The sequence below is a fragment of the Pongo pygmaeus genome, chromosome 6 (genome assembly GCF_028885625.2).
Source record: "Pongo pygmaeus isolate AG05252 chromosome 6, NHGRI_mPonPyg2-v2.0_pri, whole genome shotgun sequence".
In the NCBI taxonomy this organism is placed as follows: Eukaryota; Metazoa; Chordata; class Mammalia; order Primates; family Hominidae; genus Pongo; species Pongo pygmaeus.
In genome coordinates this window covers 95,172,695-95,192,328 of record NC_072379.2, presented here as the reverse complement: position 1 = coordinate 95,192,328, position 19,634 = coordinate 95,172,695, and the positions used below count along the sequence as shown (strand labels likewise).

Sequence of the window (19,634 nt, the reverse complement as noted above, 5' to 3'; positions counted from 1 at the left end):
AAAACAAATCAGAAATGACTAACCTGTTGGAATTTCACAAACAAAAGCAGTTTGTCCTCCTTCAGATACAGTGATTATTTTAGTTCAATAAAAAATCTATGAAAATCCAGATTTGAATTCCTAAAATCCTATTCATCTAGACAAAGATGTAGGAAAAAATTCCTTTTCACAAAAATGTGTATTTTCCTGTGAGTCCTCAAGAAAGATGTTATGTTTGAAAGGGGAGATGTTCATGTTAGCTTAGTTCTTTGGAGTCTCTAAAGGAAGGAAATAATAATGCTTTTATTTGATCAAAAATATTTTATTTCCAGAACTCCATCTACATCTACATTCAAATGTAAACCAAAGGAGATGAAAAAAAAAGGACCAAGAGTCAAGAGTCATGAATCCTCCTGGTATGGGCTAGGCTCCTCACACCTTTGTATCATTCCTCCCTCATCTTCAATATTAGACTTGGACTAGATAATTTTCAAAAATGTTTATGGTTGTACATCTTTAAATACAAAGCTACTTTAAATCAGTTTTTAGTTAAGTATTTACTTGTTCAACATGGAAAACTAGCAAGTCAATTTAGGGCAAAAACATGGGATGATACAAAAAACAAAACCAAGAAACCAAAGGAAAAGGCTAAATGGGCAAATCAGGAAGGCTTGAACTCTAAATAACTAAAATCACAAAAGATGTTTACAAGGTTTCAATTTTAAAGAATACTTCATACATACTAATACAATTCTTTATTTTCATGACTTATTTAGTACTAAACTTTCTAGCATATAATGCAAAATTACAAATTTGTAAATAATAGTATTCATAATGAGAGAGAAAGATAAAACAGAAATCTTTTATTTAAGGAAAATAACAAAATTCTACATTATACTAACATCAAGAACTTATCCAAAAGTTCTCAAAAATAGAAAATCTTCTGAACTAATGAACGCTGATCTCATAAAGATGCCATAAATGATTTTCTATTACAAAGTCTATCAGAATAGTATTTCATGTCTCTAAACTTCAATAATTTCAGAAACTGAAAGAAATTGACCAATAACTTTTAAAATGTATGTTTAAAAATGAAAGAAACATACAATGAAAAACTTTTCAACTATGGATTTATAGGATGACCATATTTTATTGACAGAATTATTTGATAATGGTTTTAGAAAAGCAGACACCAAACAAATCAAGCAAACAATCAAGAAACAGAACAATAAAGGAATAAAGTAAAACTAAATAAAGAAAAGCATGCTACAGAATCTATACACATGATAAAGTTTCCATTTACAGGAAATAAAATTGAAGTAAACATGCAAAAGACACACCAAGAAAAGTAGGATACATCTCTGGAGAAGGGAAATTAAACATGCAGAAAAATAAGAGTTTGAGTTTTGAGAGTAACAGGGTAGTTTGAGGCCCAATTTACCTTCACTGTCTGACATGGCATGTTGGAAGTCATCCATGATGAATGCTATGTCACGGTCATAGCCTCGAGTCCTTGATTCTTCCCTCATGTGTTGCTGAACTTCAGGCAGTGAGTGGCTTGATCCAAACTGATCCCTGGTGTCTGCAGATATTGGTGGCAGGGGTCCAGCTGCAGCCCTGGCCATTCCCATTGGCTGGCCAACAGGACTGAGTGGGCTTTCTTCTTCAGAATTCTGGGCCACAATTGGTATTCTTCCTCTACTTTGACTAATTGGCAAACTGGTCGGCTTAGTTCTGGCAGAGGATGATGCATGACTAAAGGAAACATCTAGAGCTTCAGCCTCTTGAGCTTTCAGTCTTAGGGAAGAGCTAGAAGAATCCCTTTTAATTGATAAATCAAGCCCATACACAGAGGAAGGTCTGGAGGAAGGTCTGGACCTGCTGCCACTACTGTATGGCTTATCTGCTTCATCCTGCAGAGCTGAGCGTATGGTATTTCCTAATGTGCCCAGTCCTGTGCCAAGAGAGGATCCCATAAATTTTTGTTGGTCTGTAATATTTTTTCTGAGGCCAAAAGTGATGTCATCTTGAAGGAGCCTTGCCCTGGAGGAAATGCCACCAATAGATGAAGTGCTAGAAGTCATATAGCTTGAATAATCAGGTTCAAGGTCTCTACTTTCCTGAATAGGTGAAAATTTTGACATTTTAGGGTCAATTAGTGATTTCTTATGCTTTGACTGCTTTTGATAAAGTATGGCTGCTGGCAGTTGTTTTGCTGCTTGTTTTTCAAGTGTGAGTCTACTGATGCTATACTTCTCAGATTTTGGAAAATGTCTATAGCTAGTATCAGCATGGTAATAATGAGAAAGACCAGCAAGGTGATCTAAGCTCTCTGTCCCTCTACGAAATTCCTGTTTAATCTGATGTTTCAGAAGCTTTAACTCATAAGGATCCTCCATTGGGTCTTCCTCTGCCTTCACATAACTATGCAATCTAGAGGAAGACTGTAAAGGTGCTAGGAAATCTGTCACTTCTTGAGACCGGCGTGTCTCAGTGGTTCGAAGGAGACGGTCTGTTTTTGACAGATCCTTTTCATGAAGGCTAAATGCGGTGCTTAATGCCGCTGTTCCTTTGGTGATCTCTCCAATGTCGTCAATTAGGACATAATTTCGTGGAGTATGGTGATCAATATCTGCATAGAAAGAATCTGCAGATATGCTTGATATTGGACTGCTTGCCATGCTACTTCTTTCCTCCAAACCTATTCTCAAGTCTAAACTATTGTACTTACTACCAAGATGGGAAACAGCATATGTGTTATCAGTAGAAACAGGTGCTATCATAAGGGGTTGGTTGCGAATCACTTCATAGTTTGAGGTTATCTTGGGCTCCAAATATAATGTAGTTTGCCGTGGCTTCTGTTGTATCATCATCATCTGTGAAGGTAACTGATAAGAAGGCTGTGGGGTTGGTGTAGGTTGAGCTTGAGGTGTGAAGGACATTGTTGCCACAGCTTGGAATGCTGGCTGAGTCTGATAAGGTGAAACTTGCTGATGGTACAAAGTTTGTTGCTCAAAATGAGATTGTTGGGTGTATGAGGTGGGTGCTTGGGTAGGAAGAGCAGGGGAAGAGTACTGGTATTGTGTGTAAGGACTTGTCGGAGGAACTAGTTGAGATTCTGTTTGGGTTTGTGGTGGTATAAACTGGCTGAATTCAGTTTGGGGAGCAGTTCTTGGTCGCTCAATGACATGCTGACTTTCTATTCGGGTTGGTCTTGTGCTACTCACTTCACTGTCAGACATGTAATCACGATCCTCAGCTACTCCCTGGAGGTAGGCTCGTTCTCTCTTTTCTCTCTCCTTTAATAGTGCCTCTTTCCTCCTGTTAATTCCCATTTCCAGGTATCGTAGCTTGGCGTCAATCTCCTTTTCTTCTTCATCAAGCTCTGCTTGTTTCTTTCTAAGTTTTGCAGACTCCCTTTCCACAAGATCAAGCTCTCTGTCTATGTCCTGGAGAATCTTGGCTCGTGCCATTGTGTTGGTTCTGCAGATCCTTCTCCTGGAAACTGTGCCCATTGTGCTGAATGTGGATTGAGTTCCTGTGGAAATCTCCTCAGGAGGTGGATTTGGCAGAGTTCTTTTAACTTTTTTCTGGGTTCCAGAGGATGTCATGGTTTGAGAACCTTTAGTCTATAATCAAGTAAACAAAATATAGTACTTTATTATAAAGAAAAATAAAAACCAAATCAACTTCCATGAATTATATTTAATAAAAATGTTTTCACGTATGATTTTGCTATCACAGCATGATAAAATAAAATATATGCATATAATTTCAAGTATTGGTCACAAATACAATTAACTGAAAAATAATTTTTTAAATAAATTGGTTAATTATAACTCCTATAACATTAGCAGTTATAAAAACTCATTTTTCATCTAAATTGATATATATAAGATTATTTACTGACTCTATTTCCAGAGGGTTTTATTAACCATCTAAAATTTAAATTACATTTGTTGGAGATGTTCATTCACCATGTTAATGCGCCTATCTTCTCATTCCTACTTTTGCCCCCTAGAGTGGCTGTCATTCCTATTTTTTAAATTACATCTTCAAATTATCTAATGTCTTTTTTTTTCTAAAAAAGGGATAATCTGGACTAATTTTCTATTTAATATTTCAAGATTTTCATGACTATTTGGTTTTCTTTGACTTTATTATCCTGCAGTATAGTTTCTTTTTAATGCTCTAGTAACTTCCATATGAAGCAAAAAGAACGGACCAATAAAAATCCATTGGAACCTTTTAAAAAGTCAGATAAAAGTATAAAGTTGGTGAGTTTTCAGATATTTTTCATTTCATTTGGTTAATTTGTCATACACTTGCTTTCTAAGAATTGAAGGTCTTGAGAATCATACAATTTTAGAATATCAAAAGACATGAGAGATTACTTTGAGCACTTATAGTTAAAATAAACTGATGAACTGATATACTCCAAGTTACCTAAGTATTCAGTGGCACATTTACAACTAGATCTCAGGTCTTCTGCTTTCCAGTTGCATAATCTTTACAAGATGCTTTCTTTTCTTTTCTTTCTATTATAATCCAAATACATTAATTCTCCAATTTTCCCCCAGTCACCAAATATTGAGGGTAGAAAATAGAAAAAATAAGTCTATAAATATTGTACCTGAAAATTGTGCCTTATTAATTAGATCACATTTTGCCAAGACTCTGTACTTTCATTGCCTTTTTATTATTTCCAAATTAATTTCCTTAATAAATTTTATTTGTTTTCTGTTATCATATTTCTGCTCCCTTCATGTAACCCCACTAGTTGTTCCCTTAATAGACATCATAATATGAAACAAAATCCTAAAGGTTTATTGAAGTTTATATGTTTCTAAAACTTAAAATATTTGGATGGAAATGAATAAATGTTATGAATCTTTGAAATAAGGTAAAGTGACTTTGGTGCAGTAGTTTGTTTTTCCTCATAGAGCAATCCCAACGTATATGGGGTACTGAAGTCCCCAAGGCAGCTGTTTGACATGTCATTTATTTCTTCCTACTCATCGTCAATTCTTTTCATTTTATAAAATACTCACAATTAATCACAGAATTGTTATAAAAATCAAGTGAGACAACTATGTAAAATACTTAGTACACATTACAGGCACCCATTAAATATCAATTCCTTTAAAAACTCTATATTTCTATAGAAAACTATGGTTTCTTTATTAACCCACATTCTAGATCTTTACATATTCTTTCACTTGTAAAAAATTACACATGTAACATGTTGAATATCAATGGGCCAAATTAAATGGTAGTAAAATAAAAATTAAGATCCTACAATAATTTTCTTGATACTAAAAATATTAACATAGGTATGTCATGTTTTTAAAAAAGTTGTTCCACAAAAACATCTTCAGTCCTCTGATTATAATGTTGTTCAACAGGAGGCTGAAAACTACATACTATTTGTTTTTTCTTAATATGTATGTGGTAGATCTGGCATATGCATAAGAATTTGAAAATTTAAAATGTTTACCTATTCTACACGATTATGATTATGAAATGGTTTGACAAAAGGGTGTTTAATTGTGTTACTCAAGACCGTGATGCCTAACAAAGATGCAATAAAAAGAGGAGAATATGAAATGAAAAATATGACCAATATTTTATTCTAATGTTTGGTAACTACCAGAAATTTTAAATATAACCACTGATAACATTTTCATAGTCCAAAGAACTTAATAATGGTTGAAAATTCATGTCTCTAAGAAGCCCAGCTTAGAAGCTATATTTGAACTTGGAAGTCACTTCTTTTCAAAATGCACATTACATATAGTTATATATTGTACATATGTATAAGGTAGGCTTGCACTTCTTGTGTTTAGGTGAGAAAAAAGAGAGCAAATACTGACCAATCACTATACTTGTCATATGCTCTTATGTGTTGATGGGTGCTGCAAACCACCATGGCACGTGTATACCTAAGTAACAAACCTGCACATTCTGCACATGTATCCCAGGACTTAAAGTATAATTTTTAAAAAAGAGAAAAAAAAATAGGTCATGTCAGGAAAGTTCTACTGGGAATGAAAATGGAGGAGTACTTGACTGTTGAAGAGGCTATAACCCAAAAGCCTGCAGGAGCCAGAAGGTAATGGAGTGAATGCGTTGACCTGAGAATTTAAGTTCCATCTGTCAAGGCTAGCTCCAGAATGTTGCTGCCATGAAGAAACAGAGATTCAGTGTGGTGAGATCTGTTTCATTCAAGAAAATCCATATTTTAAAATTTTGGTCCCTATTTTAAATGGTTTTAAAACATAGTTCAGCTCAAAGAAACCAAGCCTTTAACTGCATTGACAGGTTGAAATAAATCTTTGTTCTAAAGCTAAAGAAGACTGGATGCCCACTGAGAAACTATTAGAGGGTCAAACAGCATTAATGGCTAGTTGAGAGAAAGCAATAGATTTTAAACAATGAAGGAGGATATGGGAAGAATACAAGAGCCCTAAAGAAAAACTTCAGTCCTTTATTAGCGTTTTCTGCCATCTTTTGGTTAAATTGTAAATATGATCATTCATGAATTTTCCTCCACAGCATAAATTTTCTTTTAGATTTTCCCTAAAATATGTAACTATTCAATTCACTTAGACAGATATTTATTAAATGTCTCCTCTCTTCAAAGCACTTTGCTAGGCACACTTATACAAAGAGGATCTGAACTATAGAACCATTAGAACCCCACAGATTTAAATCTAAGCATGTGTGTGAGGGGCGTGTACTATGTTTTAGGACTGGTTAGTATCACTTAAGAGGGAAGACAGAAATACAATAAGTATTTAATAATAAGACAGAAGTAATGTCTTACCAACTTATAATTCAAAAAGTACTAACTCTGACAAAGACAATAAAACCTTCTCAACTAAGTATTTAATTCTAATTAAAAAAAACCTCTCAACTAGGTATTTAATTCTAATTAAATCAATATAACATAAAATAAGAGTTCAGAACTCCAAATACAGAGATAAAAGCAATACAACATAATTTATTTTAAAAAGATCAAAATTGCATAAAGTAAGTTTATTATGATTAAAGATGATGTAGCTGGAAGCCATGACTAAAGATGGCAAGACAGTCTAGAAAAAACTTGTTGTTTACTATGGTTTTCTGTGTTGACCAGCTCTTAAAAGTTGTTTTCAGATAGACCTGGTGCCTTTAATCTAGAAAAACAAATTGTACTAAATATACTGGATATATAAATTTAAAATATTTTAAAATAGCTGTGAAAATAGACAAAGAGAAGGGAACAAAGAGCCCTAATAATAGAATAAAGGTTTAAGAAAGACTGGAAAAAAATCACTAACTGCAGATTGCAACATCAATGAGGTAATCAAGCTATCAAACAAATCACCTTCATGATAAGGTTTGCTGTCCAAAGTAATTTTAAAGAACATTTTCCTTAGGAAAGTTAATTTATATAATGCAATTTATACCATTTCTATACGGCAAAGGAAAGGAAATTTTGCTTGTTTTGGAGTGTCAGGAATATTAATGAAAATAATAAGTAAAGTACATAGCCACACTATCCTAAGTGACTTAAATACATGTATGTGCATTAATTCATTGTTAGAATTCTCTGAGCTCAACATGAGGATGAGAAAAGAAAGATCTGTAGTTTTTTTAAATATTGAAAAACTAAAAATACACAGGGGCTATTATTTAAAGTCCTAGATGCTAGACCAAAATTATTCATCCAGTATTATATATAATAAATATGAAAACATTCAATTTATTGATGTATTCAAATAGTTGTTAAGTATAATTCTAAAATGCATTGCTCTAGATGCTAAAGGCATAGATATAAGAGACACTAGATGGAAGAAATCTACACTTTGCCCACAAATAACTAATAAATTATGAATATTTTTGGGAAATTGTTGTTTGAAGAAACTACCTCACCATACTGCCCAAAGCAATGTATAGATTCCATGGTATTTCTATCAAACTAACAACAACATTTTCCACAGAATTATAAAAAAACTATTCTAAAATTCACATGGAACCAAAAAATAGCTCAAACAGCTAAAGCAATTCTAAGCAAAAACAAACAAACAAAAACAAAGCTAGAGGCATTATACTATCCAACTTTATACTACAAGGTTATAGTAAACAAAACAGCATGAAACGGGTACAAAAACAGACACATACAACAATGGAACAGAATATAGAACCCAGAAATAAAGTTGCACACTTACAGCCATCTGATCTTCAACAAAGTTGACAATAACTAGCAAAGGAGAAATGACTCCTTATTCAATAAATGGTGCTAGGAAAACTGGTTAGCCACATGCCAAAGATTGAAACTGGACCCTTTCTTTACACCATATACAGAAATCAATTCAAGATGGAGTGAAAACTTAAATATAAAACCTAAAACTATAAAAACCCTAGAAGAAAACCTAGGAAATGCAATTCTGAACATAAGACTTGGCAAAGATTTCATGATGAAGACTCTGAAAACAATTGCAGTAAGAACAAAAGTGGACAAGTGGGAACTAACTAAAGAGCTTCTGCACAGCAAAAAAACTATCAACAGAGTGACAGAAAATCTATAAAACCGGAGAAAATATCTGCACACTATATATCTGACAAAGGTCTATTATCTAGAACCTATAAGGCACTTAACAAAAAAACACACAAACAATCTTATTAAAAAATGGGCAAAGGGCATAAGTAGACATTTCTCAAAAGACATACATATAGCTAACAAGCATATGAAAAAATGCTCAACATCAGTAATCATTAGGGGAATGCAAATCAAAACCACAATGAGATACCATCCTACACCAGTCAGAATGGCTATTATTAAAAAGTAAACAAAACAAAACAAAACAAAACAGATGTTGACTAGGTTGTGGAGAAAAAGGAATGCTTAAACACTCCTGGTGGAAGTGTAAATTAGTTCAGCCACTGTGGAAAGCAGTTTGGAGATTTCTCAAAGAACTTAAAAAAAAAACTACCATAGAGCCTAAAGTATGATAATAAAAATAATAATAATAATAATAATAATAATAATAATAAAAAGAAAAAAATAATAAAAAATAAAATGAAAAAAAAAACAAAAAACAAAAAACTACCATTTGACCCAGCAAAGGAATTGCTGGGTATATACTCAAAGGAATATACATCGTTCTACCATAAAGACTCACGCATGTGTATATGCATCACAGCACTATTCACAACAGCAAAGACATAGAATCAAGCTAGATGTTCATCAATGGTAGACTAGATAAAGAAAATGTGGTACATATATACCATGAAATACTACACAGCCATAAAAATGAATGAAATCATGTCCTTTGTAGCAACATGAATGGAGCTGAAGGCCATTATCCTAAGTGAATTAATGCAGGAACAGAAAACCAAACATCATATGTTGTCACCTATAAGTGGGATCTAAACATTGAGTACACATGGATACAAAGAAGGCAACAATAGACACTGGGGTCTACTTGAGGGTGGAGAGTGGGAGAAGAGTGGTGATCAAAAAACTAGCTATCAGGTACTATGCTCGTTACCTGGGTGAAGAAATAATCTGTAGTCCAAACCCCTGTGACATGCAATTTACCCATGTAACAAACCTGCACATGTACCCTCTGAACCTAAAATAGAAGTTGGAAAGAAAAAAAACGAACTACCTCAATCTTTTGCTAAATAGCTCTCAGTGTCAATATCAAAGATATACTTCTAAACCACTCTAAAACCATTGTACTGCTAGAGAGACAGCAATATATATTTCATTTTATACGTACAGAAAGCCATACCTACCGTCAGAAATAAATGTTCATCATAATAATATCTTGGATTTTTACATTTGTTCTCTCAACTAAGCAGGAAATATTCGTATGTAGGCCCTTTATTTAGATGGTGGAGATGTGGATTCTTTTTCAAACAGCATAATTCCACAAAAAGTTATCAGTAAACAAGACATTTTGATACATACTCCTTAAGAGGTTTTCCATATAACATGACTAAGGTGAGCTAGACGAATATATAATTATGCATATGTATTGGGAACTGGATAAGAGAGAATGATGGATTAAGATATAACAGGAAGCCTGGTTCTTAAAGAATGGATGGTATTTAAACAGGAGAATGTATTCTAAGTGCAGGGCAAATAAGAAACATAATTTTTTGAAAAACATGAAGGATAATCTGGTTTCATTTAGGGCTAGTGATGCCTTAATTCCTGTGAGATGGAAACACATCCAGAGAATGCTGTATGCCAACAGAGAGAGGAAAAATGGAAGAGCAAATACAGAAAAAAAAAGTTCAAAAGCTAACTATATATTAAAATCTTTATTCATTTTCTTCTTTAACTGATGGAACAAGCAACACTGGTTATTACATACCAGTCAAATTAACTCCAATACCATGTGAAATTCCAGGGCAAACCTTCAAACTGTAAATGTGCAATCACTGACAATGATTTCTAATGCAGTATGTTAGGTAGCAATCAGTGTGGCTCTGTCAAAGAGAAAATTGTGACAGCTCAATTTAATTTTCTTTAATTATAATGTCGCACTCCATGTAGATAACATAGAAGCAATCGATATATTCTAGCAGTGCTTCCGCAGAACATTTAATGTCTTCCCATGACAGCCAGCAACATAGTTTTGGCCATAAGGATGGAAAGTAGTAATAAAATTTGTCAGGGATTCACGTTCCAACCATGGCTGTTTGTGGTCCAGCATCAACACAGGTAATTAATAAATCTTTCTCATCCTTGACAGTAGTGGCATTTTGGACCAGATGATTCTATATTGTTAGATGCTTAGTTGCATCTCTGGCTTGTACCCGCTAGATACCATCAGTATACCATGTCAATCAAAAACGTCACCATGCATTGGCAAATGTCTCCTGGAAGGAAAAATAGCCCTTGCTGGAAGACACTCATGCACGTGATATACTAGATAATGTCCTCAGGCAGAAAATCCTGATCGATTGTTAATTAACATATTTATTGATGATGAGAATCCTACTATTTGTTTATCATAGTGCCTTACTCTGAATGGGAAAAGGCTGACTTCCTAGAGTAACTAGAAATTAAATAGTGCCTTGAAAAGAGAACTGGATGGAATAAAGGGTAAATGAAAAAGATACATTCTAGGTTATGGTAATGAGAGGAGAAAATTAATGAGGATAGGAATGTACCTGATTATCTTGCCTTGTTATAAATTCTTAGGACCCTAAAATTAATCCCCTTTATTGTATAGAAAAATTCTTAACTATTAAATTATCACAAACTAATATTCAAAAGGTATTCAACTAGCTATTTTAAGAATACAGTTTTATTAGAACACAGGAAGAAAAACACAAGGTGCCTACAATTACAACAATGAGCATACTCAGCGAAGAAGATTAATCCTTCTAGCTTAACCCCATAAAAATCTTGAAAAATTGTCCACAACTGCAATAATTATGGAAAAGTTTGAGTGTAAGGAACTGCCAGTCTGACTGAAAAATTATGTAAGTCCTAGTATGTTGTTAAAATAGTCTGTTATTCTAAGTTTATAAGAAGGATCAATGATGTAATTGAAAAGAGATTAAAACCTTAAAAAAGAAAGTAATTGTTTAGTTTGAGAAATTAAATACCAGAATTACTAAAGATCAGGTGCATAGCTAAGCTTAATTTTAAAATTCAAGAAACTCCTGCTATCTTAAAAATAACTTAAGAAAAAAAGGAATTAGAACAAAAAAATCTGATAGCTTAAAAAAAGTTAAAAAATAGATGGAAACATTTTTAATGAACAGACATTTACATACTGTTCACTGTACTAAATACTGAGATTACAATGATGAATAAGACATGGTCTCCTCCCTCTAACTGCACAATAAATTAAAGGGAACTTGAGAATGGAAATTGCTCTTAGGGTCATTTGTCCCATTTTATTTCAACTCTCTTCATCCAGGAACTGCACTGACTTTGAATACAAGAATAAGCCTTTTCTTTACCTTGGTAAGAAGAGTAATACTTATACATACTATACTCCTCTCTGACTTTATTTTCTTCTGCTCTGCTCTTGGCCATTCATTCTTTTTAGGGTGTAAAAATCATCTAAAAAGATCTATTTATGCCTCTTAAGCATTGGGAAGGGAAGTGAAATATGCAGGGTATTTTTTTTTTCTCTCCAAACGAGAGGTCTTTAAAATATATAAATATAGTGCAGTAAAGGAATTAACATATTCCTTTGATTTTAGAAATTTAGGTTGGGAGAGGATGATGAAGCTGTAAGGCAGGCATAAGGCTACAAATTAGGAAACATCCCTTTACACATCCTTCCCTTTAAATAGACTGGAAGCAGAGTTTCACTCTATGAAATGTCAATGAAAACAGCAATACACCTTCTAGGGGTCCCCACCTGCACTCCAACAGCAGTAGCTTCCTGTTTTTAGATAAAATCACAGTTAAATATAGAAATATTCAGCAGTCTATCTTACACACAATACCATTAGTAATGTGTTACCAAAATAGACCCATTATTAAGCACCATCCCTCTATCCTCTGCTTCCACCCTCTTTGGAGATAAAACATACATATTTCGTGCAAAAGGTCAAGAATTTTTGTTGCTTTTTTTTTTTTTTTTTTTTTTTTTTGAGACAAGCTCTTGCTCTGTTGCCCAGGCTGAAGTGCAGTGGTGCAATCATGGCTCATCACGCCTTGACCTGGACTCAAGTGATCCTCCCACCTCAGCCTCTGAGGTAGCTGGGACTCCAGGTGTGCACCACCATGCCTAGCTAATTTTTATTTTTATTTCTGTAGAGACAGGGTCTCACTATGTTGCCCTGGCTGGTCTCAAACTCCTGGGCTCAAGAGATCCTCCCACCTTGGCTGCCCCAGTTGTTGGGATTATAGGTGTGAGCCACCACCATTCTATTGCTTCAAGGCATACAAAAATAGGAAAGATAACAGAGGAGTGATCTGTGAATAAGGAAATTCTAAATACCATTCGTAAAAAAATACTTTCAACATGAATAAAATGTTTGAAATCCATTAGCAATGTAATAGGGCACAGTGTCTTGCATGTAGAAAACAAGACCATCAAATTCTTCAATTAGAGTATTGTGAAATAGTTTAATAATTGTTTCTATGAATTGAGGCAATGTATAAGTAGCAGTATCATCACTATGGGACTATGTTTGAGGTATTAAAAATTATAGACATCTTTATTCATAAACAGTCTTGAATCTCTACTGCCATGAAACAATTTGCCATTTATGAAAATAATTGAAAAATTTTTTAAAGGTAGTTTTTCTCTAATTGTAAGATTCTAGTGGCAAAAAATGTGAGAAACTAAATTACAGGACCCTATTAATAATAGAATAAAAACAAAAGTAATAGAACATATTTAAAAGTTGTACATGTATAAGTTATTTATCAAAGTCCAGTAATACATAAAACAATTCTCTAATTGATATTGTGTAAACGGCATTCAGTGTTTCATCAGACATCTCTAAGCTTTTCCTTAATGCACCTCTTGTCCCAGTTTGTTTTGTTTTCTTGCTTAAAGTCATTGCTCTTGGGCTGAGCAGTCAAGTAGAAAACTAGTTTCTACCTCACTGGACAGAAGCATTAGAGATGCCAGTCTGTGTGACATTTATTGTATTATATTTTCTGGAAAGTCTTAAAGAGATTAATTTCTTTTCTTTCCTAAAGTCTGTATAAAATGTTTTGGAAGGCCCTTTCAAAAGTTTTTTTGAGGTGAGCATTTTTTGATATATGAATGTACGTGTACATTTTTCTCCCTCCCTCTTTCCATCCTTCCCTCCCTTCCTTTTGCTTCCTTCCTTCGTATGAAATCAGATGGCTATACTACAACAAAGGGAACAAAATATATCCTGTTCATATGGTTCCTGAATATAGTTCTGCTTAACAGACAAAATATTTAGGTTTCTTTTTTCCTGTCTGTCAACTACTTTATTCAACTATCACACATATAAAGAGTTCAAGAGGAGCATTCGCATTCTGTAACAAGAGAGTGCTTTAGAAAAAGATGAATTCTTTCGGATACTCATTTTTGTCAAATGGCAGATCGAGCACCATAAGAAAATTAGGACCAATTGTACACTGCCTTTGGGTTTTCATCTATAACTTTTAATATTTATATAATTAGCATGGGTTTAAAGTACTTATCACACATACGATCCTTGGTTATTTCACCTTCATGAGATAACCACTATTTTTTAAATCAATTTGTTAATTATCATTCTATGTGTAAATCAGAGGTTCTTGCTCTTTCCTAGAACAATTCATGTATGCATTCATTTTTTTGAATTTTCAGTCTGGAGCCTTGTCATTTCATAACTGGAAAATGAAAATAGCTTTCTAGAGAGTGCCCTTACACTTGGCTATCTCTGCGAGACCACAATCAGCATATCAATCCTTTTTCTTTTTCTCCAAGTTTCTTTACTGATGATTATATGGCATCCAAATGGTTTTGCCAGGATTTCAAGGATCTGGTGAAAGCTCACAAAAACCCATCTTGCTTATTCTTTCTTCTCATCATGGTCTTTTAAATCTCACTTTAGTAAAATTGCTCATAATCTCACTGCTTATTCATTCTTGCACTATATCTTTATACACATCAATTAAGATTTCTTTACTAAGCACTTATATTGCATTCCCTACATAAATATATATTTTCAACATATTCAGTTGTAAGCATTTTCTACCTGCTTTCAAGTGCATACTATAATTTTAGCTAGGATATATAGACCAAGGTTCAAAGCAATGCCATAGTTCATTTGCTGTTAGCGTCAAAAAATGGGAGGGGTGATCTGAATTTACTGTTCAACTGTAAAAATCATTAATTAAATTTGAGTCTAATTTAACTAAAATTTATTTATTCATTTATCTATGTGTGTAAAAGCAGTCTTCATATGCATGGGCTAATTATTTCAGTTAGCATAATACTATTTCTTTGTGGGTGAGTAGAGGAAAGCCATGCTAACCAATTTAAAAACATATACAATTTATAATTTAGAATAGCATTATTGAATAATATAGACAGGTTTCTAATTGTTCTTTTAATTGATGTCCCATAATATTGTGATTAGCATAGACTAGGCATTCAAGTGTTTGCTATATGTACTTGAAGCACATGTTTAAACAAAAGAATGCCCTTGCAATAAAGCCTACTACATTACTAAAAGGATTAATGTAATAAATAATATGAATTATATTTTTGTCAGTGATTTAGGTCAATTTGCAGATAATCTTTATATAACAGTATCCATTCACTTCAAGTTTACGAAGTACTAGCAAAACTACACAGGTGTGTTAAGAAACTGCTTAGAGACAGAAAAAAGTAATAAAAATTAATGAAAATATTTAAAATGATGCAATGAAAATAACTGGCACATAAAAGAGATTTTTGTTTTTGTTTTTTTTTTTGAGTCAGAGTCTCGCCCTGTTTGCCCAGGCTGGAGTGCAGTGGCGTGACCTCCACCTCACAGGTTCAAGTGATGCTCCTGCCTTAGCCTCCTGAGTAGCTGGGATTACAGGCACCTGCCACCACACTTGGCTAATTTTTTTTGTATTTTTAGTAGAGACAGGGTTTCACCATGTTGGTCTCGAACTCCTGACCTCAGGTAATCCACCCGCCTCGGCCTCCCAAAATGCTGGGATTACAGGCATGAGCCACCGCGCCCGGCCAGAAAGAGAAATATTTTAAACATGGGTATAGAAACAAAAGTAAGATAATTCTGAAATGGAGCAATCGAGAAGCTATGGGAAACATAGGTGGTGGAATCAAGATGTAATTGCTCATCCATACCACATACTATACAGGTGTCATGAAAAGGCAGTTAGACACAGCTTTTGGCTTACCATTTAGAAAGCCATTGGTAATCCTGGGAACAGTGGTTTCTGCAGAACAATTACACTAGGTTAAAGAATAAATGATAAGAGAGAATGTAAAACCAGAGAGGATGAACTCTACGGCTTGCTAACTGAGATACAAGATAGTTGTCTGAAGGTGAGACTTCTGAGAAAGAGTAGTTTTTAGGGAAAAGAGGCATAGTAAGAAACAGTCTAAGGGTCAAGAGCAAGAAAGGGAAGTAATTGAGGACGTATAAGAGAGAAGGGAAAGCTGATAAGGCCTTTATATAATGATATTATTTAATGGGGGATAATAAATTATTTCAGCAGTAATAACTAAAAGATTAAGATTTAAAATACATCAAAGCTTACCATGTAGTAAGCATTATTAGCAGTTTCATACATAATATCTTATCAATCTCTAATACAACCTTATTAGAGAGGAACTATTATTAATTCCAGGTTTCAGCTACTGATAACCTTAGAGGCAGTATATAACTTAGCCAAACTTGCATCACTCATAAGTGGCAGTGCTGGGACTTAATCTATGTTTGCCTAATGTTATTGCTCAAGTTTAAGTACAATATGATTTATTTAAAGCTCAAATAAAAAAATCAAAATAATCTACAATGCAAATTTCTACATTAGCATATTTGAAAAAATAAACATGTGTTAAGAAAACGCATTCGTATCTGATACATAAAATCAATGCTAATTTAAAGAGTTGGGGGAAGTAAGCCATAACTATGAGAAAAAATTTAAAAAACATAAATATAAAACTTATTTTTAACTTCCTTGATATACTCATATGATATTTCTCAAGCCATCAATCCTTGTTTTCTAAATATGTATTTCCTAAATTTCTAAGAAATATGTTCAAAAACTACTATTATTGTATAAAATGAGCTGGAAGTATTGTGTAGTCTAATATTAACCTATTTAGGATTAGCGAATTCTAATTCACTACTTCAGCTATTTAGGATTAGTGAATTCTAATTCTCCTTCTGTCCATTCGTCTAATAAATATTTACTAATTCTCTACTTGGTACCATGTTCTGGGCTAGGTCATTATGACACAAAGATGAATGACCTTGGTATTGCTTCTACCTTCATGCAGCTTTCAGAGCTTAGAAAAAGTAATAGAGTTGTTTTGCTAGGAACTTTAATTTAACATGATAAACTTTATAATAAAAGCTTCTATCTGGATCTTAGAGAATGCAGAGGAAGGAGTGTGAATCTCAGATTGAGCTGAAGCATATAAGTCATCTAGGAGACAACCTGTATGTAGTTCTAAGTACTAAGAAGGAAACCACAAGGGCTACAGGTGAGGGATTTCCTGGTGGCAGGACATATGGACAAATAAATGAAAACACAAGTACATGTATGTCCCAGGACCTATAATGTCTACTGCACAGTGTAGAAGCCTGTGCGGAGGGAGGGAGAAACAGCATTAGGAGGGGAAACTACAGAGTGATATATCAGACCATCTAGGGCCTTGAATGTCATGCAAATTTTAGACTTTATCAAATAAGCAAGAGGTCACTGAAGATTTGAAGTTCAGAAATGACAACATAATATGTATTTATTAGAAGACGTAGTTGGCAGAATTTTACTATTATTAATGGTTCAAAACTTACTAAAAATTCTGAATAATACCAAATTATCCAAGAGGTAAATGTTAGCATAACACAAAAACACTCAATTCATTTCTACAAAAGTAGAAACTAATGTTCAAAGAGGTTATAATAGAATGCATGAATTCTGATTTCTTTGGTAGATAATTTCTTACCTAAAAAATTAGAACCCTGGTTTCTGACTCCTTATGTAATTTGTTTTTCAAACACACCCAGATAATACCTTTTTGAAGCTACAGTTACTAGGTTATGTGCTCTTTATCTCATGATACTTAAAGTCAAAAAATGTTTCATTAATCTTTTGGCTCGTTTGGGATTCCACTAATGATATGTGATGGGTCTAGAAAGGTAGGAAGGTTCCTGCAAGCCGTATCCGTATTGATAACTTGTAGATTCAACATAATTTCTATGGAACACCATTGAACAGGAATGAATGGGCCAATAAATTTATATATGAAAAGTTATATCTGGCTGCACTACAGAATGCATAGGATGGGAACAGAGATAAAAGAAAACAAATTAAGAGCCTTTTAATGGTCTGGGAGAAAAAGACTGATGCACTTTTGAAAACAGAGTGGTATCAAGGAATTATAGCTAAGACATATAAAAGACTAAGGATTTCAGGATTTGTTCTCATTATTTTACTTATATTAACTTATTTTAAAATACAGTAACAATATAAGGCCCAGTACTAATATTACCTTCAATTTATAAATGAGTAAATTTAGGCAGAGCAAAATTAAGTAACTTCAAGTTTGCACTGCATGGCATATAAGATTTGAATTGGGGAAATGAAGAGATTTGAGGAGAAGCATTTTGGTAATCATGCTATTCAGTAGAGCATTTTAGGTGATAGAGTGTGTTAATTATAAAACACAGGCTAAGGTATAACAAATCACCTCAAAATTTAGTGGCTTAAAACAACAATATTTACATTTTCTGTGGGTCAGCAATCCGGGCATGGTTTAGCTGTGTCCTCTTGCTCATGGTTTCTCACAAGCCTGCAAACAAGTTGCCATTGAAGTTATCATCTGAGGTCTTGACTAAGGAAGACTACTTCTAAGCTCGCTCATGTGGTTGTTGGCAGGATTTGGACACGGGAAGACTGTTGGACTGGGGGCTTCAGTTCCTTATTAGCTTCCCTTGTTACTTTCTATGTGGACCTTTGTAGAGCAATTCAGAATATGGGGGCTTGTTTATCAAAGCATGCAAGCAAGATGGCAAGAAGAACAGCGCAAGCAAGATGGGAGCAATAGTCTTTTGTAACCTAATTTTGGAATTGACAGCCCATCATTTATTTCATATTGTACTCATTAGAACCAAGTTATTAAGTCCAGCCCTCACTTAAAGAGAGGGGACTCCACGAGGGCATAAATACAAGGATATAAGGTTGATTAGGAACCATACAGAAGCTGTCTACAATGTAACATGAATTGATTTTATGATTGATTACAAGTGAAGTATGTGGTAGAGGGCAGAATCAAAGAGTACTCCTTAAAATGATATACAATGATGGCATATTCAGTGGCTAAAATTTGAGAAAGCTTATGTCTTCACTGTGATGTAGGAAGTATATTTATCCACTGTGATCAAGGCAGCAGTTATCAGGGATTTCAGCAGAGTAGACAATGAGAAAGGAAACTGAGTAGTTAAACCTTGTAGGAGGAAGGCTTAGCAGGTGGATGGTCTGATTGAGTACATGGCTCTCTGAACTTTTAGTTAATATTTCCACTTGTGGGTCTTCTAATTTACATCCTGGCAAGATGTAGATAAGAAAGTGGCTGCTATTTGGATTCATTCAGGGTAAATTTGTTTCCAGGGCTGTGAGATAAATTACAGTAATAGCAAAAGGTTTGTTGTGGTAAACCTGAACCTTGGATCATAAAAGTGGTGTATATAGGAAGGTTGATAAACACAGGCAAAGGAGAACTTTCAATGGAATAAAATAAGGATGGACTTGAAGGACAAATATAAGGGAGGTACACTAGTGAGCAAGTTCTGAGATAGAATGTTTACATGTTATTGCCATGTATGATTTATGAGTTAAATAATTTTCAGGTAATTTCAGAGGGCATTTGTGGGAATGGATGAACAACATGAAGGAGAAGTAATAATTATGGTAGATGAGCTTTAAGAAAGTGAAGAAACAGAAAAACTGGGTGTGGGATCATCATCATCACAGA

General features: G+C 33.9%; 1 protein-coding gene across 1 annotated transcript in view; it reads right to left on the bottom strand.

Annotated features, from left to right (window-relative positions):
* Window positions 1-19,634, bottom strand: part of PCLO (piccolo presynaptic cytomatrix protein) — a 403,634-nt gene that overhangs the window by 159,131 nt on the left and 224,869 nt on the right. Inside the window, exon 7 of the mRNA XM_054495632.2 lies at window positions 1,421-3,608. Coding sequence (XP_054351607.1) covers window positions 1,421-3,608 — 2,188 coding nt within the window. The remainder of the gene's footprint in view (window positions 1-1,420; window positions 3,609-19,634) is intronic.